This window comes from Emiliania huxleyi, assembly GCF_000372725.1.
Source record: "Emiliania huxleyi CCMP1516 unplaced genomic scaffold EMIHUscaffold_3, whole genome shotgun sequence".
NCBI lineage: Eukaryota > Haptophyta > Isochrysidales > Noelaerhabdaceae > Emiliania > Emiliania huxleyi.
The window spans coordinates 1,343,247-1,363,624 of NW_005199770.1; the positions used below are offsets into that span (position 1 = coordinate 1,343,247).

Below are 20,378 nucleotides of genomic sequence, written 5' to 3' on the forward strand. Positions count from 1 at the left end.
CCGCGACGCGTCCTTCGACGCGTCCACGGTAGGCGAGGGCGCGATGGGCGAGGCTGCTGCGCTATGTGAAGGCGCCGGCTGGCACGGCGCTTTCCGTGAAGCGGTGCTCAAGCTGAAGCTCTCGGCGGCGAGCACCTCCGTCGGCGGGTGAGCTGAGTGTCGCGCTGTGTTTTATGGCCGCATAATACGTGAATCACGATCTGTGACGTGTGCTCTCCAGCCTGCCCTCAGCACACATGAGGGAGGAGACGATTGCACACGACTGCGGAGACTGGGGGGACGGGGACTGGCGGTGGCGCGCGCCACGCGCCGCGGCGCGGCTCGCTCGACGGCGGTCGGCGCCCCGCCCCCGTGGACCAGGCGCCAGGCCCCGCCGTGCGCCGACGGAATCATCTCTAAAATGTAAAGAGTAAACACGACGCGCCTCGACGACGCGACATCCGCCCCCCGCCCGAACCGCGCGGAGCGCGCGCGCGAGGCATGTTGTGCGAGTATATGGGACAAAAGCGTCGAAAATGTCCCAAAAAAGCGTCTCGAGTTTGTGGCAGCTCCGCAGCCAGCGCGGGCTGCCAGGACGCACCGCTCGCGCGTTCGGCGCACTCCCTGGCACCCAGGGAGTGCGCCTAACCGACCAGACCGAATAGGCTCGATGCCGCGCTCGCTGTGGAGCTGCCACAAACTCGCCGCCGAGCGTGCCACCGACGGCGTCCTGGCGGAGGTGGTGGAGTTTGAGACCTGAGGCTGCGGAGGTGACGCCTGAGGTACCGGGCCGTGCACGGCGACTCAGCCGGCGACCGCCACGGGCTCAGACGAGACTTGTCGACGCGTTCCGGCTCAGCTTCACCGTGGTCCTCGGGCGTCTGTCGACGTCAGGACCACCCATACAGCTCGCGGGTTTGAGGTCGCAAGAGCCAAGATGGTGGCGTTTGGACATCCCAACCATCACACAAGACAGCCTGTAGGTGATGGCGGGACGGCGCAGTGTTTGTGGCACTCGGCAGTAGGCACCCGCGGCACGGCCCCGCTGTCGGCTCTCGCGGGCTGCGGAACCGGCCCCAGAGGGGGACGGTCCGGGCGAGTGTGGCAGCTCCTGCGCTAGTATGGGCAGCCTCTATCATAGCACTACTGATCCTGGTCATTAGAGCTGCCAGGGATAGCGTCAGGAGCCGGTAGGAGTCAAAACCCCTCATATTTGAGACATCGTGTCCCATATACTCGCACAACGAGCCGCGACGGTGTCTCGTGCGGCGTTTTGGCCGCGCGGCTAAACACATACACCATACATGTATAATCACAAATAAAGTTTTTAAGCCGTCTAAAACTCAAAAGTCAAAACTCAAAACAAAAAAGGAGATCGAGTGGAGACTGCAGACTCTCGACTGTCGACACTCGAGACTCACAGACAGAGACCGGCTATACGTACACAAACACTCGACTAGCACACTTATGTACACCAATAAATACGCCAAGCGCGTTACAGGCTCTGCGACGTCAAGGATACCTCGTGACGGCCGGCTGCCCGAGCGCGCACGTCGTGTACTTCTGCACTACGGGCGCTAGAAAGGCCCGATGCTGCAGGCGCCGGCTTCTTCGAGCAGACGACCTTGAGGAGGAGGTAGGTGAGGAGGATGTGGAGGACGCAGGCGACGGCCATGCAGAAGGCGGCGAAGCAGATGAGCAGCGACCAGTACCTGGACGGGCAAGAGACAGCACCGGGGACACGTCGAGAGCTATCGCGTGTGTGAGGGGAGAGCGAGGACAGCTGCAGCGGGACGGCGCCGCGCACCACTCGATGCTGTCGACGGCGTCGACGGTCCAAGCGATGGAGAGGCCGCACCAGGCGCCTGTGTGTCCGGCAGTGAGAGGGTGGCGTGCGGGCGGTGTGAGGTGGGCTGGGCAGCGTGTGGTGTATATGCGGTGCGACCGAGGCTGTCTACGAAGACTACCAGCACGCGCGGAGTACCGTATCCGGCAAACGTCGCACTCGTGCATAGGACGGCCAAGAGCAGCCGCTCGCGCGGCGTGGCGAAGCCGACGTGTTGGCTCACGCAGCAGCGGGCCACAAGGCTGCCGAGCAGGCCGACGCTCGCGATGCAGATCTGGCTGATGATGCCTGCTTGCCAGGCCTCCTCGTCGCCGAATGCATCTTTGGTTTGGTCAAAGATGACGTTGACCACCCCGGCGGCGAGCACGGTGATGTTCCAGAAGATGGCGACCGAGGCGGCCGACTGCGAGCGCGGCGGCGGGAGTCCGAATGCGGAATGGTGAGCGGGAGCATCAGCTTGTGTGTGCGGCGATATACGCACTGCGGCACCGTGAGATTCGGCCTGCAGCAGAGTATTCTCTTGCACGTGCGAGGCAGACAGCAGAGTATTTTCTTGCAGCAGCCCATGAGATGTGCGGGTGGAGCGCGTCTGTGGAGCGCGTCTTGATCGTCGGTTTTTGCGCAGCTGTGAACGGCGACTGAAACTTCCTCTTTGAAATAAGGAGCCGTTCAAATTTCTATATAAATTACTCTGATAAACTGGAAAAGAAGAAAGAAGTCCTTCTGACCTCTTCAGACAGAGACATCATGCTCAACCGCCGATCCCTTCCTCGTACAGGGTCGGCTCGTCGTCGGTCAGCAGCGCGAGGCCGACGGAGAAGAAGAGCGCGATGAGGGACTGCACCGGCGCGCGGAGCGGCAGCGGCAGCAGCCGGAAGGCGAAGAGGTTGTAGGGTGCGAAGCAGGCAGCCTCGAGTAGCATGAGGCGGCCGAGCGAGCGCCGCGCCGCGTCGACGGCGGCGGCTAGGCTCTCACCGCGCAGGAGGGGCATCGCGGTGAGGTAGGCAGAGTTGCAGACGGGCGCCCAGCAGGCGTAGGAGACGGCGACCTTGAGCAGCACCTGCAGGCGGGGCGAAGAGCCTCTGCACACGCACCGAGTCGTCAGAGCATTTCCCTCCACACGCACTTTCCACAGAGTCAGACGCCTATAGGGTCGGCCGGTCGCGAAGCTCTGGGCTGCGTCTATTAGTCTGTCCGTGCGGCAGACACCTCTCGCGTCGTTGGCGGCTGGCCGGGCTCATGCGGCGGGAGTATTGAGACGGAACCTCTCCAGCGCTCGATGGCCGCGTCCAGCCAGCGGTACCACCCCGCATTGATGACGCCGCCGATGACCGCGCCGAGCAGGGTGAGGTGAAGGATCGGCGCCAGCGCGGGACGGCCACCGCGGTGCGCTACCAAGAGCTGGACGAGCGTGCCCGCGATGAGACGAGTGACCGCGCCGGCGAGCACTGCGCTCAGGTAGAAGTGCCGATCGAGGAAGCCGGAGGAGCCGACAGCACGGCGGCGGCCCTTGGGCGTATATCCCTCCACGGCGAGCCGGCGACTGGCCACGTCAACCGCAAGCAGAGGTTGAGCTACGGAGGCCCGCGGCAGCAACGGCGGCTCGGAGCGTGTAAGCCAGCTCATCGGACACTGGCGCGAGAGGTGTTTTGTCGAGGAAGCGCCTTGGGAAAAGAATTGGAACACCGTGGCACGGCACTGTGCTCGCCGAAGAGGAGTACGACAAAATAGCGCCCGTGATTGCCTGCACGCTGCCCGCACTCACGGACTCCATACCCGAAAGAAAGAGAGGGGAGCTCGCAGGAGAGGTGACGAGAGAACTACAGGTAGTGGGGAAGGCAGCCTCGATCGCCATACTGACATGGATGCGAAACAACGACAAGACTAAGGCACGGGTGCAGAGGAACGAGAGAAGAATATAGGGTGGATAAAGCGCCTGTTCACGGCATGGGGAGGGTGAGCCACGCCGAACGTACCGAACGTAGAGCCGAGCGGAAGGAAGCCGGGGAAGACGACTCCGAGGAGGACGACCACGAACCAGTGGAAATCCCGTTGTCAGCCGTCACGATGCACCCGAAGGGGACCCCAGCGCCAGCATCAGCCGTGGAGGCACAAGTGTCCGAAGAGAGAGTGGACCTGAGCAACGAGATATGACTTGGCGGCAAATGGTCGCAGTGGGCGTCAGAAGAGTCGTCCTTGCGCGAGGAGAGCTCGATAGACTCGAGGGGCCAGGATATGCAGCGAGGAGGGCGGAGCTGCGCCGAAAGGCGCAAGAAGCCGCGAGAACAAGGGACCGGCAGGCGGCGGCGGCGTCGCAGAACGAGGCAGAGGAGAGCGAAGCGACAGGGGAAGAAGCGACAAGAGAGAGAACGACGAGAGTGGGAAAGACCGCGAGGTGGCATGAAGGTTGCAGCGAGAATCGGCGAGGGACTGCGAAGAGAGATAGGAAGAGGCAGACGCCCAAGGGTGGGCGACGGATAGCGCACCACACCCCTCTCCTTAAAATCCCTGTGTGGTGGCGGCGTGCCGTCCTCCCATCCCTCCCTTGGCGCCAAGCCTTGGGTTGTCTGTTTTCTTTCTTTCTTTCTTTTAGGCACGGGACTGGCGCGCACTGGCACTAGCACTAACACAGGTACACCTTGGGAAAAGAATTTTACAACAAAACTCCCGCTCGCACGACGCACGAGCCACGACACTAGGCACGGGACTGGCGGTGGCGCGCACTGCCACTGGCACTATCCACTAACACCTTTTGGGAAAAGATTTAAACCAACGCTCCGCTGCTCGGCGGAGATATTTTCTTTTTCTTTATCGTGACTGTGCACTGACCCGCGGCGCGCGGGTGACCGCCCAACTGAAAACAGGGGAACATATGGCAGATGAGACTTGAGAGTCCTACTCCGATTTAAATAGCCAGACGACCGTCGGGGCGTGCTCCATAATCCGCCCGGTCTAAATAGACACCGTGAGCCGCGCCATCCTAACCCAAGGTTGCCCCTCAGCCCCCCTAGCCGCCGCTCCCTCGCCCCTCCCCGCCCCCCTGATCCTAGCATCCTAGCCACGGCGACCTGCTCACCAGCCTCTTTCTCACCAGAAGAGAGCGTTCGCCACGAGCAAGCCTCCGAGCAGCCCCACACCCGCGCCGACGTAAGGGTCGCCGTAGTAGCCGCGCCGGTAGCAGCCGCCATAGTAGCCGCCGCCGTAGCAGCCGTACGGCCGCGCCACCACACACCGCGGCGACTGGCGCACCACGACGACGGACGGCTGCTGCTGCTGCTGCTGCTGCGCGGTTTGGCCGGGGCAGCGCATCAGGAAGGTCTGCCCCGGGGCCACGCCCTGCGGCACGACGACCCGCATCAGGCCGGCCGGCGCGGAGACCTGGATCTCCTCGCCCGCGCGCACGCCCGCCGGGCAAGTGACTTGGAGCAGCGCTTGGGCGGGGGCCGACGACGAGGCGGCGGCGCCCGGCGGCGGCTGCGGCGCGCCGTGCACGCCCGCGTCAAGGTAGGTGTTGATCGCCGCATTGACGTCGCCGCCGTGCCGCTCCAGCAGCGCGAGAAGGTCGCCCTCGCGTGCCTCGGGGCCGGTGACTCCACGCAGGAGCGTGAGCTTTGCAGTCGTGTCCTGCACGCCGGTCCCGTGCGAACCGGAGGGGAAGGGGTCGCTGGCGGCGCCGCGGGGGCTGCGGCGCGAGAAGAGGGGCATGGAGAGCTCGCGCGCACTTGCTGCTATGCGGAGGGAAGCGGACACGGCCTGGAGGACACGGCGGGCAAGGCGTTTCTGATAAAAATAATTGCAACCCGATGCCAATCATCCGGCCCGCTGGGTGCGCTTCTGAGCTCCCCGGCCCTGGATGTGCGGTTACTGACTGCACTCCAAGTGCTCCAAGTGCTAGCACGACACTGGGCACGGGACTGGCGCGCACTGTCACTAACACAAGAATTTTACCGCAAAACTCCCTCGCACGACTGTGGGCACGGGACTGGCGCGCACTAAGCGACTCCCGCGAGGGCGGCGAGGCACTTAGCTCCGTGCACCCGCCCGCCCCCGCCACAGGCAAGCTCGAAACAAGTTGCATGATTTGACTAGAGCTCCTCCTTCGGGCTACCCACCCCCTCTTCGGGCGCGATGTTGTGGTTCGCCCTCAGCATATTGTGCGGATCCAGCTGCCGCTTGAGCCTCCCCAGCGGCCCGCGCGCCAGGCCCGCGGGATACACGCGAGGCACGAGCGGCTCCGTCCCGGTGCTCGTCATCTCGTTGCCAAAGCCGTCCATTTCTTGCAGCTGCTGCGGTGCGTGCAGCGCCTCGACATCCGACCAAAAGGACTCCTCCCAAGCCTCGTGCGCCTTCATGTCCGCCCCCTCGTCCACGATGACGTAGGTCGAGAGGTAAAAGTCTCCGCTCGTCTTGTGCGCGAGCAGCGAGGCGGAGAGGGCGGGCGGGTGAATGGACACCATCGCCATCGTGCTCGGAGCCGAGGCCGACGCCAAGTGCCGGTAGATCACGTCACCCGCTCTGTCCACCCTGGGCGCGAATAGGGATCGCCAGAGGTGCTGCTTCCCATCCGGCCAGGCCCGATCAAAGTGAGTGAGCCACTCCGAGAATGCCCTGCTGCTAAGCTCGACTTGCACATCCTCGTGAGCAGTCTCCTTCACAAATCCCCTCACGGTGGCCTCAAACTCTGATGCAGCCGTGTCGCCCAGGCCGGTGAAGGTGCAAGACAGGCCAAAGCTGCCCGCAAGGCAGATTGCTTTGACGTGCTCTCGCTTGAAGCGGTCCTTCCACGCGTCAAACGCCCGGATGGCTTGGGCGGTGGCAGCCAGAGGAAGCTCGACCGCAGCCGATTGAAACGCGCCGCTCGGGGGGAGCTCGACCGTCCGCGAGACGAATCGCGTGATCACCCCAAAGTTGGAGTAGGACGCTTTGAGGGCCCAGGCCGTGCATGCGTCGGTAGCCTCTCCGCTGCCGCAGGGAACTGACGACACATCTGATCCGGAGTCCATATCAATCCACTTCAGTTTGCCATTGGGCAGCGCAACTCGGACCCGGACCAACAGGTCCACCGCAAAGCCGTAACGGTCGCTCAGGAAGCCCCACCCTCCACCGCCAATGAAGCCTCCCATCCCCACGTGCGAGATGTGCGGTGTGACAGTGGCGCGCCCACGCGGCAGCGTGGCCGCGTTGACGTCTCGCGCCAGCGCGCCCGGCCCGAATTCGACGTGAGCCGCGTCCGATGAAGTGAGCGACACCGTGGTCAGCATGGACAGGTCCAGGAGAACGCCGTGATTCACAAAGCACGCGCTGTGATGGCCAGCGCTGCGGACAGAGACGGGTGGGTTGCCCGGCAGATGGCTGGCCCACTCGAGCGCCAGGGCGACGCCCTCGTCGTCGCGCGGCTGCAGCACGTGGGAGGGAGGGCTGCCCACGCAAGGCTTCTGGTCCCAGCGCCGCGTCGCGTTCCCGGCGTCAACCAGGATGCTGCGCACGCCGTCCGGGAGGTCATTGCCGGCGTGGGCGGCGAGGACAAGGGCCAAAAGCCAGAGGCACGGGGGAGTTGCATTCGGCATTCTCATCGGATCGAGCGTATGTGGCGCAAGGACGGACGTCGGACGCTGACGTTTCCTAGTCCTCCAAAATCTCCTAGGTGTTTTGTTGGCAAACAAGACACAGAGCAAAATCTCCTACGATCTCCCAAATCTCCTCCGGGAATGCACGTAAGAACCACATACACTCTGAGCACTGAGAGAGAGAGAGAACGTACACTCTTGAGAGACAGAGAGCTCTCTACGTACGTAAAAATCGGCGGCCGGGAGGATAGGAGCGGGTGAGGGGCATGAAGGTCGCTGCGAGAATGAGCGATATCTGGTTCTGCAGAGACAGAGAGATAGGAGAAGAGGCAGACGCCCAAGGGTGGGCGACGGCCAGACTCTCCTCTCAGTAAAAATCCGGCCCTGTGTGGGGCGGGGTCCAAGCGAACGGCGCGAAGCTGATGGTTTCGTACGCGCCCCGCACCCCCGCTTCGAACAGCACCGCCATGGAGCCGTTGGGGAGCTGCACGAGCTGCGAGTACGCGCTGGGACCGGCGTGGATGACCTGCCCCGCGCTCCAGCTGACGCCGCCGTCGTCGCTGCGGTGGATCGTCATGCGCTCGCGCGCTGAGGTCGACGCCGCGTTGCTCGTGTACAGCACGTGGGTGGCGGCTCCCGCGCCCGACCCCGAGCCCGGCACCGACCCGGCACCGGCGGCCGCGCTCAGGATAGAGCCCTGGCAGCCAGGGTCGGTCAGCTGGGTCGGGTAGGTTGGCTCGGTCGAGGCGTACGTCCCGTTGTCCAGCAGGCTCCAGTACAGCTGTGCCCGGCGCGAATCCTGGCCCGACCGGCAGTTCATGATGAGGGTGGAGTTGCCGGGGCCGGCGGCAAACGCGATGGAGCACTCGCTGCCCGGCTCCTTGAGCACGTGCTGCGACGCGGTGAAGGTCTCGCCGTAGTCCTTGGAGACCGCGAGGAAGCCGGACGTGAACCCAAAGCCGGACGTGATCCAGAACACGATTTGGCCCCGCGCCTCGGGCGCCTGCAGCTGCAGCCCAACGGCCGGTCCGATGAGGCTGCCGACGTTCGGCTGCGGCGGATACTCGGTTGCGCGGGCGCCGACCCAGCTGACCCCGTCGTCGTGGCTCCACATGGTCATGTCCAGGCCGTGGTGCGCGACGCTTGGGTTGTTCATGGTGTCGAAGGCGAGCAGGATGCTGCGCGTTCCGTTGGGAAAGGTCACCTCGACGGGATTTGGGTTGCTCACGGCGGCTGGGCAGCCCGGGCAGGGCACCACGCCGGCAAAGACGGTAATGAGCGGGCCCCACGTCGCGCCGTTGTCCGAGCTCCGCCGCACCACGAGATTGTGCATGCCCTGGTCGCCGCAGCCGCCAAGGCGGTTCTCGGCGAACGCGAGCAGCGTGCCCCTGTGCGTCGCGATAATGCTCGGGATCCGATAGCACTGGGAGCCGTTCAAGCCGGGGTAAAAGATTGGCGTGCACTCGGCGGCCGTGCACGGGTTCGGCGGTGCCTGGGCAGATGCAGCAGCAATGCACAGGCACGACAATATCATCAGTCTCAACATCGGGTGTCGGCGAGCATCGATACAGGAGATCGAAGCAGGCGGCTGAGAAGAGAATTTTAATAAGCTCACACAACACTGGGACGGGACTGGCGCGCACTGGCACTAACACATTTAAACCACGCGAAAAAGAAAGAAGAATTTTAATTCGCGAAAAAGATTCCTCGGAGACCCGTGTTATGGCCCTGCGACCGCGCACCCCCCCAGGGCTAGCCCCCCCCCCCCCCCCCTCACACTCGAGATCCACAGGCAACGGACAAGGAAGGCGCAGACAGACGACTCACTGCACACTGGGGCAGTCACTGGCGCGAACCCGGCTGGCCGCTGGCGGGGCGACGGGTAGGCCACCACTGCGCAGACAACCCTCTCCCGACGGGGACGCCACCACCCTCGCCCAGGGATCTACAATGCTGTCTTAAGGTCCGACCTGAGGAGATTTTAGAAAACCAACAAGAAATCACGACTCTCACAGTGTAGTGAATCAGTGATTTTGGGCTCGGCAGCTTGTTAGCTCTCTCTTTCTTTCCGACCTGCGGGCACCGCCTGCGCTTGGCACCGGGCACCGACTCGGTATAATATCTGCCTGCGGGGCGGAACCCCTCGCGGCAGCTCACGCTCACTGCACACTGGCGCGGACCCCGACTCGTGCGCTCTCCCGTAGCGCGCGCGCGGGGTGTGTCTAGTCTTGACTCTCTCTCTGGTCTAGTCTAAATAAATAAATAAAAACGGACACCTCTACTAGGAGATGGGTAAAAAGGAACAGGTCCCCGCCCTGCGGTCTTTGTGCAGGGTTCTTTGTGGGTGTGGTCGGCGACTAGCCGGGGTCGTCCTCCCGATGGGGGACTAGCACTAGCCGTCTTCCACATGGTCCCTCGGGTCCCTGTTGCTCCTAATCTCGTCGTACATCCTCCTGCTGATCTCAGCAACATCCTGCTCCCTCCCTCGTCTCGCCCTGCGCGTCTGCTCCGCCTCCCCGTCGTCTGCCCTGCGTCGTCTGGTGACGGGTCCTCCGTAGTCGGTCGAGGTCGCCGCCCTCCTCGTGCCTCTTCCCAACGTTTCCTCGCACCTCGGCGGCCGATGCCGTCTGCTCCGACTCCGCCGTCCCCGGGTCTGCCCTGCCCTCGTCTGCGCTAGCTTCTGTTTCGTCATCACTGATGTCCGTCCTCTTCTTTCTCCTCTTCTTGTATGCTTTGTACATCGCGTCGATTCCTTTTCGCGTGAGCACCTCAGCCTGAAGAGCCCGCCCAGAGCAGCTGAACCTGGTCTAGTCTAGCGAAAATAAGAAAAATGAGAAAAATCGTTCTCCGTTGGGGCGACGCGGCGAGCCCGAAAGACGAAAGCAAAGCGGCAAGCGACAAACACGCTGACGCACACAATGAACAAACCACCCGCTCGGCCTCGGGCATAGTTACAACCCGACAAACAACCCGCGTGAACTCAGCATAACAATGAACGGAGGCGGAGGGCAGGGGCCGGCCGCAAGAGTCGTATACAACGAAAGAGTCTCCAGCTCCCTTTCCGGGCCGTGGTAGCGTGCGGCCGCACAGCCTGGTGGCTGCCTCACAACCTGAGTCTCATACTTCACAACGCGAACTCGTCGCGAACGGTGACGGGCTGCCTCCGCCAGATCACAAAACGCACCTTGCCGCTCGCCTGGCGGGGCCCGTCAGGCGTGGGAGAGGGGAGAGGGGGAGCGGCGCAGAGCGAGAAGAGGAGCGGCGCAAAAGAGAGTGGCGTGGGGATTGGCGGGCGAGGGGCGTCCAGCCTGCTCCCGGCGCGGCTGCAGCACCGCAGCCGCGCGCAAGCCTACATCAAAGTTCCGAAAGGCTCCAGCAAATGGTGTCGCGAGCGCTGCTCCCCACCGAGACGGAAAGCATGCCTGCCGCGCCCGTCGCCGCCGCGGCGCGCAGCGCGACGGCGCCGCCGCTGAGCCGCTGCCCCTGGCGCAGCACGAGCAGCACTTCGCGGCGCGCCTCGCCTGCGGCGCGTGTCGAGGGACGCGTCGTGGACGTGTCCCGCGACAGTGGTGCGGTGCCGGCGGTGGCGCCGGTAGTCCGGCTCGTTGCGGGTGCGAAGGCCTCGACGATGGCGACCGCCTGCGGGCGTGGGGCGGGGTGGTGGGGCTGGACGCGGCCAACGGGCGAGGAGGGCGGAAGGGCAGAAAGGGAGGCGTGGAAGAAGAGTAGCGCTACCGCTGCGAGAGGGCAGAGGGCGGGAGCGGGAGAGGGGGGGGGGGGGGGGGTCGCCTCTGGGAAGTGGAAGAGGAGCCGCGACGCAGCCACCGAGTCGGGCAAGCCGCGGAGCGAGACTTGCAGCCCGCCGCCCGCCACCTGCAGCGCGCCGCCCACACGCGCGCCGCCACCCGCCGCTGCCTCGTCCGCCACCTCCTCCGCCGGGGCCGCCTCCGCCTCCGCCTCCTTCACCGCCTCGGGCGCCTCCTCAACTTCCTCCTCCGCCACTCCTTGCGGCGCCTCCTCCGCCTCCTCCGCCTCCGCCTCCTCCGCCTCCTCCGCCTCTTCGGCGCCACCGCGGCCGACGCCGCCTCCGCTGCGGATCAGCGCGGTGAGGCCCGCCTGCGCCTCCTCCAGCGCCGCCGCCGCCGCCGCCGCCTCGGCGCGGGTTCGCTCGGCGGCGGCCTTCGCCTCCGCGCGGCGCGCCTCTGAGGCGGTCGCCGCGAGCTGCGCGCGCCGCTCCTCGTCGAGCGCCGCCTCGAGGCCTTGCGAGGGGGTTGCGAGGGAGGGGGATGCGAGGGAGGGGGTTGCGAGGGAGGGGGTTGCGAGGGAGGGGTTGCGAGGGAGGGGGTTGCGAGGGAGGGGGATGCGAGGGGATGGGCAATGAGCCGAGGGAGGGGGTTGCGAGGGAGGGGGTTGCGAGGGAGGGGGATGCGAGGGGATGGGCAACGAGCCGAGGGAGGGAGGGAGGGAGGAAGGGGCGGGGTGGCACCTCGCATCGCCTTGTCGGCGGCGGCGGCCGCCGGTACCACGGCCGCCACGGCGGCGTCCGCCCGCGCCTGCGCTGCGCGCCTGGTCTTCTCCGCCGCCGCCTCGACCGCCAGCGCCTCCTCGAGCCCCGCCATCGACTCGCCCGCCGCAACCGCCGCCCTCGCCGCCGCCGCCTCGGCCGCCTCGGCCTCTGCCGCAGCCGCCTCTGCAGCGGCTCGGGCGACCAGCGCCGCCTCCGCTGAGCGGGCGACGGCGTCCAGCGCCGAGGAGCTTGTGCCGTCGAGCCGCGGCGCCGTCACAGCGCCGAGCGCCTCCGCCGCCGCCTCGGCTGCGGTTGCAGCATCGCTGGTGCTGCCTCGAGCGGTGGCGGTGCCTGGGGCATCCCCGACCGAAGCCGCGAGGGCCTCTGCGGAGAGGGAGAGCATGCCGTTGGCTGCGCCGCCGATGGCGCGCACCGCGCCGCCAAAGGCGCCCGCGTCGTCCGCCGACCCTGCCACCGCCGCTGCGACGACTGCGACTCCGAGCAGCCCGAGCTCGCCGTTGAGCGCCTGCGTGGAAGTGGAGGGGGGATGATGGATGGAAAAGGGGCGCGCGATGGAACGAGCGCTAGAGGAGAATAGAGGATAATAGAGGAGCGAGCAGAGAGCGATCGGGGCGCGGAATCAAGAAGAGAGGAGAGGAGAGGAAAGCGAGAGCGCGCCGTGACGTCGAGGCCAACTGCGGCCATTGCGGCGACGGTGGCGGCGGCGGCGGCAACTTCCGAAGAAGCGGCGGCTTCGCCGGGCGAGGCGGCGTCATCGGACACCACGGTCGGAAAGCTCGAGTCGGGCGGCGGAAGCACAGAAGGTGGCCTGCGGTTGTTGATTGAATGCAATCAGCGTTTCGAGAATAGGCCGTGGGGACGCTTGGGAGCGTTCGAGGGCGGCCGCCGAGCAAGGAGGGCGGGCGAGCGGCGTGAGCGGCTCGTGCGATACGCACCGGGCGCCGTTTGACTCGCTCCCGAGGCCCGCGCGCCGCCGCCTCGGCTTTTCGGCAACCGTTGGCTTGGTCGCGCCGCCGGGGCGGGCGGCGGCTCGCGGCTCGATCCGGCGGCCCGCGGCGCGGTCTTGCCTCCGGCCGGGCCCGCTCGGCGCGAGCGCGGCCGCGGCGGCGACGAGCGCGAGCAGGAGCGCGGGGCGAGCCATCTTCGCGGGCGAGGCCGCGCCGCTGCAGGCGGGTGCGGATCGAAATTGAGGGTCGACTCGCGTGCTGAATCGGAAGTGCGTCATCACCAACACAAACAGGCATCATGGTCAAGGGCGGTCGCGGCGGTTCCAAGAAGAAGGCTCAGTCCAAGTCGGCCAAGGCCGGCCTCACCTTCCCGGTCGCGCGGATCGGGCGGGCGCTCCGGACCATGCGCCTGGCGAAGCGGTACGGCGCGGGCGGCCCGGTCTACTTGACGGCCGTCATCGAGTACATGGCTGCCGAGGTGCTCGAGCTCGCGGGCAACGCGTGCCGCGACAACAAGAAGAAGCGCGTCACCCCGCGCCACCTCGTGCTCGCCGTCCGCAACGACGAGGAGCTGAACAAGTTCCTCGGCGGCGTGACCATCGCCTCGGGCGGCGTCCTCCCCAACATCCACTCGGTGCTCCTGCCGAAGAAGTCGAAGGTCGCCGGCAAGGGCGCGTCGCAGGAGTTCTAATTCCGCCATTCGCCACTCCACCCCCGGTGTTTCTAAACACCACCCTTCTCTCTCGGCTTTTGAGCCGCCTATTTCTCTCTCGGCTTTTGAGCCGCCTATACGAGCTGCGTGTGCCGGTGTGACACGGTGTCTCTCGCAGTCGTTTTGAGTTTGTGAGCCGTGCGTGGCCCTTGTGGTGAGGAGTAGACGGGCGGCGCGTGCCTTTTTCTTTTTTTATTCTACATCCAAAAAAGAAAGACAATTGCTCGTGTTCGGAGGGAGGAACGATTACGCCGCATGCTTCCGGGCACATTCGAATGTGCACATTTCGAGCACCATAAATAATAAATAAATAGAGCAGTCATCTCCCGTAGAGATGGGCAACGCACGAACACAGAGGTATCCAAAAAAGGGCTGCGTGCTTGTGGTCAAGAATTCTTTATGCGGGGAGTGGGTGGGCGCCGGAGTGGGAGTGGTGGTGTGACTGCTCCTGTGGTGCGGGCGACGGCTTCTGAGGAAGCCGTCGCCCGCGCCTCGCCTGTCGCGTGAATCGTGTCGCGTGAATCGAATCGTGTCGTGTGGTTGTAAAATTTATGCCAGTGTTGTGCGAGGGAGTTTCGTTGTAAAATTCTTTATGGTCAACCCGCGTGCGAAGCACGCGACACGACACAAATACCTGCTCAAACGACTCGTCAAGACCCTTCGCTCGGCGTGGGGCATGCTCATCGAGATGGAGCCGACTGCACACCTCAGTTACAGTAACCCAAAACAACCTGACGTGGCGGCGGCGAACATCGGCAAAGGGCATGTGCGCCTCGTTGGCGACTTGAAACTTACGAGCTCGCTTGCGAGAGAGAGAGATTTTTAGCAATACCAAACAACTCTAACACTCACACGTAATTTGGGGCCTGGAGCCCTGTTCACGCGCGCGCGAGACGTGCAGACAGGGTTGCCAGGTTTCGGCAACACCGAGGAGAAGGCCCGCCGCCTGAACATGGGCTGCAAGGCGCGCGGGCAGCCCAGCCAACCCTTCTCCCACAAGACCGGCCACGGCTACGTCAAGGCGCATCGCGGTTTCTACCACGACGCGATCTTTGTCAAGCGCAACAACTTCAACCTGCTGCTCCACGAGACGTTCGGCGGCGGCTTCTCGCCCACCGCCGTTCTCAAGCTGCGCCGCCTCGCGCGCAAAGTCGCGCGCGGCAGCGTTGACCGCACGGCCTACTCGCCCAAGTACTCGCTCTCTTTTATGTCCCACCATGCAGAGCGCATCTCTCTCTCTGTTGTGCGAGGCGTGAACCGCGCCATTCGCTCTCACCTGGCAACCCTGTCTGCACGTCTCGCGCGCGCGTGAACAGGGCTCCAGGCCCCAAATGACGTGTGAGTGTTAGAGTTGTTTGGTATTGCTAAAAATCTGTTTTGTCGCTTGCGTGCAAGGGTGGCGATCGGCTCGGCTGGAAGGGGGCTTTTGTCGCCTTCGGCAACACCGAGCGGGCGCTGCTCGACTTAGTGTTAGGGCATGCTGCATGGCCGCGGCCGGAAAGGAGGTGCGACTCCGAGATTCCGGTAAGGAGCAGGGTAAGAATTCTTCTTTTATGCGTTGCAGCGGCGCCAAAACACCGTTGCCGCGAACCTGCGAACCTCCTCGCGGATGGCGACTGGCCCGCGAGCGACGTACTCTGCGACGCCGCTCGTCGAGATCGACATCGGTGGGCTCTCGGCCTCCCGCTTCCTCCTCCGCGAGGAGCGCCGCCTCCCGTACCGCGACGCCGAAGGCAACGTCAACCTGCACCTCTGCCGCCAGTCGTGGGCGCAGCTCGGTGCGAGCGCCGGGTCATACACGACGTCGGTGATGGAAAAGCTGGGGGCGTGGCTCCGCCACGCCGAGCGGTGGTGGGCGCGCTCGCAGCAGCTGCTGACGCTGGCGAGGCCGGTGTGCGATGGCGTGGCCTGCGACGGCTCACCCGATGCGGCAGGCGTGGCGGCGAACGGCGAGGACAGCGAGGATGTGGACAGCGAGGAGGACGACAAGCCGCTCTCGCTCCGCAGCAGCTACCGGCGGGGCGCTGGGCCGGGGCCGGCGGCGGCGCAGAGCGTGGGTGCCAGCGTCGACGGGTGGCTAGGCGGAAAAGGCCGCCCCCGCTACCTTCTTTCGAGCAGCGACGTTGCTGCCGGCCAGGGCTCGGCCGCGACGCTCCGGCCCTTCTTCCTCGAGGTCAAGCTGAAATCCGGGGAGGGCCTCATCAATCCGGACGCGGGCGCATCCGGATCGCTCGTCGGCCTCCTGCTTGCTCGGCCAGATGCTGGCGAGCCTGTCCGACTCTATGTAGCGCTTTCCCCGCCGGCGCAGCAGCGCAAGCGGGGCGCGCCCACCTGCGCACTCGTTCGCGACTTTGCGATTGGCGGGCACGACGGCGCGACCCTCGAGTCTGCGTCAGGCCGCTCCCGCCTGATGGTCCAGCACCAGCTGTGCGTGCCGCTCAGCGAGAGAAATTGCCTGCCGTCCGCGTGCCGCGATTGGACGGACCGATTCAACGCCGCCGGAGTCAACGACCGATTCGTGTACCCGGCCGCAGTCACCGTCCAAGCCGCCGCCGACGCCATGGCGCGGGCGGCGGCGGCCAGGGCGAAGAGTGCCTCGGGTGCGGGCGGCGAGTACTCGGTGACGCGGCGCCCGGCCGTGGGCTCGGCCCGCGCCGCCGCCGCTGGCCCCTCCCAGCGGAGGACGGGGTTTCTTTTCGCGCTGCCGGCGGGTCGGCAGGGCGCGGCGGCGGGCCGCGGGGGCGCGCGGGTCAGCGACCTCGGACAGGGTTCGCGGCAGCAGGGCCTGCTGCGGCGGCGCGCTCCCGCCTCGAGCGCCGCGCCGCAGCCTGCCCGTGTCCGGCTCGACACCGAGAAGCAAGACATGCTGCTCACCTGGGCGGCGCGGCACGGGCAAGCCGAGGCGGTGCGGCTGCTGCTCGACAGCGGCACAAGTGTGCGTTGCGGGACGACGAACAGCGGCGGCCGCTCCGCGCTGTTCATCGCGTGCGCGAAGGGCCACCTCGAGATCGTCCGGCTGCTTCTCGCGGCCAGCGCAGCGGTCAACCAGGCCGGCGAGGACGGCGGCGTCACGCCGCTGATCATCGCGTGCGCGATGGGCGACCTCGAGATCGCCCGGCTGCTCCTCGAGGCCAGCGCGGCGATCGACCAAGCCGATGAGGACGGCACCACGCCGCTGAGCGCTGCGAGCCTGGTTGGCAAGATCGACTGCGTTCGGCTGATGATTTCCGCCGGCGCTGCGGTGAACCAAGCAGATTCTAGCGGCGCCACGCCGCTGCTCCGCGCGTGCGGGGAGGGCAAACTCGAGTGTGTGCGGCTGTTGCGCGACACTGACGCTTCGCTCGATCAGGCCAAGGAGGACGGCGCCACGCCGCTGTTCATGGCGTGCTGGCAAGGCCACGTCCAGTGCGCCCGGCTGCTCCTCGAGGCTGGCGCGGCGATCAACCCAGCTGTGGATGGCGGCTTCACGCCGCTGTTCGTCGCGTGCCAGTACGGCCACTTTGACGTCGCCCGGCTGCTTCTCGAGGCCAGTGCTGCGATCGACCAAGCCGCAGCGGACGGCGCCACGCCGCTGCACGTTGCGTGCGCAGAGGGCCACGTCGACATCGTCCGGCTGCTCCTCGAGGCTGGCGCGGCGGTGAACCAAGCCACCGCCAGAGGCGCCACGCCGCTGTTCATGGCCTGCCAGAAGGGCCACGTCGAGATCGCCCGGCTGCTGCGCGACGCCGGCGCTTCGCTCAACCAAGCCGCGGAGGACGGCTTCACGCCGCTGTGCATGGCATGCCAGAATGGCCACCTCGACGTCGCCCGGCTGCTCCTCGAGACCGGCGCGGCGGTGAACCAAGCCGCGAACGGCGGCGCCACGCCGCTGTACATCGCGTGCCAGCAGGGCCACCTCGACATCGCCCGGCTGCTCCTCGAGACCGGCGCGGCGATCGAACAAGCGGAGCAGCATGGCCGCACGCCGCTGCTCGTGGCATGCCATTTCGGCCACATCGAGGTCGCCAAGCTCCTCTCCTCCTACGGCGCCTCCCGCGCCGCTACGCCCCGCGGCACGCCCGAGGAGATCGCAAACCGCAAAGGCCACGCCGACCTCGCCGCCTGGCTGGTCGCCAGCCGCGGCTGGACGCCGCTCGCGCACCTTGAGACCCTCACCGCCGCCCGCGCCCTCTCCCTGCTGCGCAGCGGCGCAAGCCTGCACGAGGGCGAGCCGACGCCGTTGCGGCGCGCCGCGGGCGGCGAGGGCGAGGCGGCGGCGCTGGTACGGCGGGCGGCGGCGCCGTGGTCGCCGGCAAGCCACTCGCTCTTCCCCGCGGCGGCGCGCGAGCGGGCGGCGCTCCTCGTCGTCTCGCTCTACGAGATCCACGACCGGCAGCTCGACCGCCGCAACGGCATCGCGGCGCGCGACTTTGTCACGTGCGTGCTGCGGTTCGCGATCACGCGCGAGACGGAGTAGGGGAGCACTGCGCCTAGAACTCAACATCTCAACTGGAACGGGACGGTGTGCCGTCCCTCGAGTGAGGTCCCTGGAACTGCATGCCCGGACCGGGGCTTCTTTTCACCGTGCGTCGTTTCTTTTCGCGTAGCCAGGCAGTTCTCTGTCCGGTATGCGGTCTTGGATGTGACTCAGCAAGTCCGCACACACGACTCAGCAAGTCCCTGTCCGCACCAGCGCGACTGCCACTCGCCTAACCATGCCTCGTCACAAGTGCCCTCCCAATCGCGCCCAGGCACACACGCTCCGCCTGTTCTCACCCAAACACTCTATCACACCCTTGGTTGCCTCCCTGCCAGAGCGAGCTAGATTCTCCCCGCCCCCCTCCCGCCTCTGCCGCGCGCCTTCTATGGACGTCCAGACTCCAGTGGCAGTGCAGCACCTATAGGGGGAGAGAGGGGGTTTGCCCTGGTAGCGAGGTGGCGAGGTCGCGCACTGCAAACCCAGTGTGAGGAGTGGGGGAGCTGGGACAGGGCATGTACGCCTCTGATCTGTCATGGTCTAGTGGCCGATAGGATCCTCCCTTAGGCAACGATGGCGGGTCGGGAGAGGCCCGACTTCATAGCCCGCCACTTACTGCCAGCCTCTCTGACTGCCCAGGGTCTCACCACCACGGATGCCGCCCGAGTAGGGGGATAAGGTGTGTAGAGTGCGGCTCTGTACTGAACCTCTCTCTGTGTGGATCCCACCTGAGCCCACTCGCGGTGCGAAGGCTCCTAATGCGGCAACTGAGCCCCGCAACCCCGCAAGGGTAGGGCACTCAGGGAGAGGTTATGTTGGATAATATGTTGTGTCGTGGCGTACTGCTGTGCAGCTGGCGCAGCGAGCCCTGCCACGGCTCGTCGTCGAGAGACTGGTCGGTGGGTGGTGCCGTAACAGCTGAGGCAGGGAGACTGCCTGTGAGTAGCGCAGCCGCGCGGTCGCCCGAGGAGTTGGGATGGCTAAGTGGAGAGACAGGTACGACCGTACCTGGGTATGGCGTACAGGTCAGGCCGAGCGTTTTTGATCTCTCGGTCTGTGCAGGGAAAAAAGAAACATACGGGTGTGTTTTTCTTCTTTCTGGCGGCATGAGCGGCGGCCTGAGCCCAACTCTGCTGCCCGAGCTGGCGGTGGGCGACCTGGCCGCGCTGCGCGCCGTCCTCTCCGGGCGGGGGACGCGCGGCACGTCGCTCGCGGCCCAGCTCGACGCGCGGCTCGACACCGAGAAGCAAGACACGCTGCTGACTTGGGCCGCTCGGCACGGGCAGGCCGAGGCGGTGCGGCTGCTGCTCGAAGCCGGCGCGAGCGTGGGGGCGACGAATGGCGGCGGCGCTTCCGCGCTGTGCAGCGTGCCAGGACGGCCGCCTCGAGTGCGCCCGGCTGCTCCTCGAGACCGGCGCGGCGATCGAACAAGCTGAGCAGCATGGCCGCACGCCGCTGCTCGTGGCGTGCTGGCAGGGCCACCCCGAGTGCGCCCGGCTGCTTCTCGAGGTTGACGCGGCGGTCAACCAAGCGATGAACGGCGGCATCACGCCGCTGGCCATCGCATGCCAGCAGGGCCGCCTCGATTGCGTCCGGCTGCTTCTCGAGGCCAGCGCGGCGATCAACCAAGCTGCGGACGGCGTCACGCCGCTGTCGTTCGCGTGCTCGAAGGGCCACCTCGAGATCGCGAGGCTGCTTCTCGAGGCCAGCGCGGCGGTCGACCAAGCCGGTGAGGACGGCGCCACGCCGCTGTACACCGCATGCCAGCAGGGCCACGTCGAGTGCGCCCAGCTGCTCCTCGAGGCTGGCGCGGCGGTCAACCAGGCTGATGATGACGGCACCACGCCGCTGTGTATCGCGTGCTGGAAGGGCCACCTCGACATCGTCCGGCTGCTTCTCGAGGCTGGCGCAGCGATCGACCAAGCCAAGGAGGGTGGCACCACGCCGCTGTGCATGGCGTGCTGGAAGGGCCACCTCGACATCGTCCAGCTGCTTCTCGAGGCCGGCGCAGCGGTCAACCAAGCCATGCATGACGGCACCTCGCCGCTGCTCATCGCGTGCAAGCAGGGCCACCTCGACATCGCCCGGCTGCTCCTCGAGGTTGGCGCGGCGATCGCCCAAGCTGATGAAGAAGGCACCACGCCGCTGTCCGTTGCGTGCGAGAAGGGCCACCTCAACGTTGCCCAGCTGCTCCTCGAGGCCGGCGCTTCGGTCAGCCAAGCCCGCAACGAAGGCGCCACGCCCCTGTACATCGCGTGCCAGCGCAGGCCACGCCGACCTCGCCGCCTGGCTGGTCGCCAGCCGCGGCTGGACGCCGCTCCAGCACCTCGAGGCGTGCCCGAG

The 20,378-nt window shown here is 66.2% G+C and overlaps 6 protein-coding genes across 6 annotated transcripts; 1 reads left to right on the forward strand and 5 right to left on the reverse strand.

Annotated features, from left to right (window-relative positions):
- Nucleotides 1-1,474: 1,474 nt before the first annotated feature.
- On the reverse strand, nucleotides 1,475-2,430 carry EMIHUDRAFT_447746 (hypothetical protein; the record flags this gene model as incomplete). The annotated part of the gene is made up of 5 exons (XM_005775330.1): nucleotides 2,315-2,430; nucleotides 1,925-2,228; nucleotides 1,787-1,844; nucleotides 1,604-1,691; nucleotides 1,475-1,483 (listed from the first exon to the last, which is right to left on the reverse strand). The coding sequence occupies exons 1-5, from the start codon at nucleotides 2,390-2,392 to the stop codon at nucleotides 1,475-1,477; spliced, it is 537 nt and encodes a 178-aa protein (XP_005775387.1). The 5' UTR covers nucleotides 2,393-2,430.
- A 146-nt stretch (nucleotides 2,431-2,576) lies between these two features.
- EMIHUDRAFT_195434 (hypothetical protein) lies at nucleotides 2,577-3,451 on the reverse strand (the record flags this gene model as incomplete). The annotated part of the gene is made up of 2 exons (XM_005775331.1): nucleotides 2,577-2,905; nucleotides 3,091-3,451. The coding sequence occupies 2 exons, from the start codon at nucleotides 3,449-3,451 to the stop codon at nucleotides 2,577-2,579; spliced, it is 690 nt and encodes a 229-aa protein (XP_005775388.1).
- Nucleotides 3,452-4,612: 1,161 nt separating this feature from the next.
- EMIHUDRAFT_432106 (hypothetical protein) lies at nucleotides 4,613-5,593 on the reverse strand. The gene has a single exon (XM_005775332.1). The coding sequence runs from the start codon at nucleotides 5,528-5,530 to the stop codon at nucleotides 4,913-4,915; it is 618 nt and encodes a 205-aa protein (XP_005775389.1). The 5' UTR covers nucleotides 5,531-5,593; the 3' UTR covers nucleotides 4,613-4,912.
- Nucleotides 5,594-7,759: 2,166 nt separating this feature from the next.
- On the reverse strand, nucleotides 7,760-8,938 carry EMIHUDRAFT_95567 (hypothetical protein; the record flags this gene model as incomplete). The annotated part of the gene is made up of 1 exon (XM_005775333.1): nucleotides 7,760-8,938. The coding sequence occupies one exon, from the start codon at nucleotides 8,936-8,938 to the stop codon at nucleotides 7,760-7,762; it is 1,179 nt and encodes a 392-aa protein (XP_005775390.1).
- A 1,280-nt stretch (nucleotides 8,939-10,218) lies between these two features.
- EMIHUDRAFT_432108 (hypothetical protein) lies at nucleotides 10,219-12,792 on the reverse strand. Its single transcript, XM_005775334.1, has 7 exons — nucleotides 12,578-12,792; nucleotides 12,042-12,425; nucleotides 11,182-11,526; nucleotides 10,983-11,031; nucleotides 10,815-10,913; nucleotides 10,701-10,741; nucleotides 10,219-10,588 (listed from the first exon to the last, which is right to left on the reverse strand). The coding sequence occupies exons 1-7, from the start codon at nucleotides 12,602-12,604 to the stop codon at nucleotides 10,517-10,519; spliced, it is 1,017 nt and encodes a 338-aa protein (XP_005775391.1). The 5' UTR covers nucleotides 12,605-12,792; the 3' UTR covers nucleotides 10,219-10,516.
- Nucleotides 12,793-13,163: 371 nt separating this feature from the next.
- EMIHUDRAFT_349615 (putative histone H2A) lies at nucleotides 13,164-13,622 on the forward strand (the record flags this gene model as incomplete). The annotated part of the gene is made up of 1 exon (XM_005775335.1): nucleotides 13,164-13,622. A coding segment is annotated over one exon (395 nt), but the record flags the coding sequence as incomplete, so codon positions are not given.
- Nucleotides 13,623-20,378: the final 6,756 nt, after the last annotated feature.

What these genes read in the sequence shown, in the direction of transcription:
- EMIHUDRAFT_432106 (XM_005775332.1), bottom strand. Translation starts at nt 5,530, where the DNA reads ATGCCCCTCTTCTCGCGCCGCAGCCCCCGCGGCGCCGCCAGCGACCCC.
- EMIHUDRAFT_432108 (XM_005775334.1), bottom strand. Translation starts at nt 12,604, where the DNA reads ATGGCCGCAGTTGGCCTCGACGTCACG. An exon ending in AGGCGGCCGAGGCGGCGGCG is followed by an intron (nt 11,527 to 12,041) that starts GCGAGGGCGGCG and finishes GCGGCGGCGGCG; the next exon opens with GCGCTGGAGGAGGCGCAGGC. An exon ending in TGCAGCCGCGCCGGGAGCAG is followed by an intron (nt 10,589 to 10,700) that starts GCTGGACGCCCC and finishes GGGCCCCGCCAG; the next exon opens with GCGAGCGGCAAGGTGCGTTT.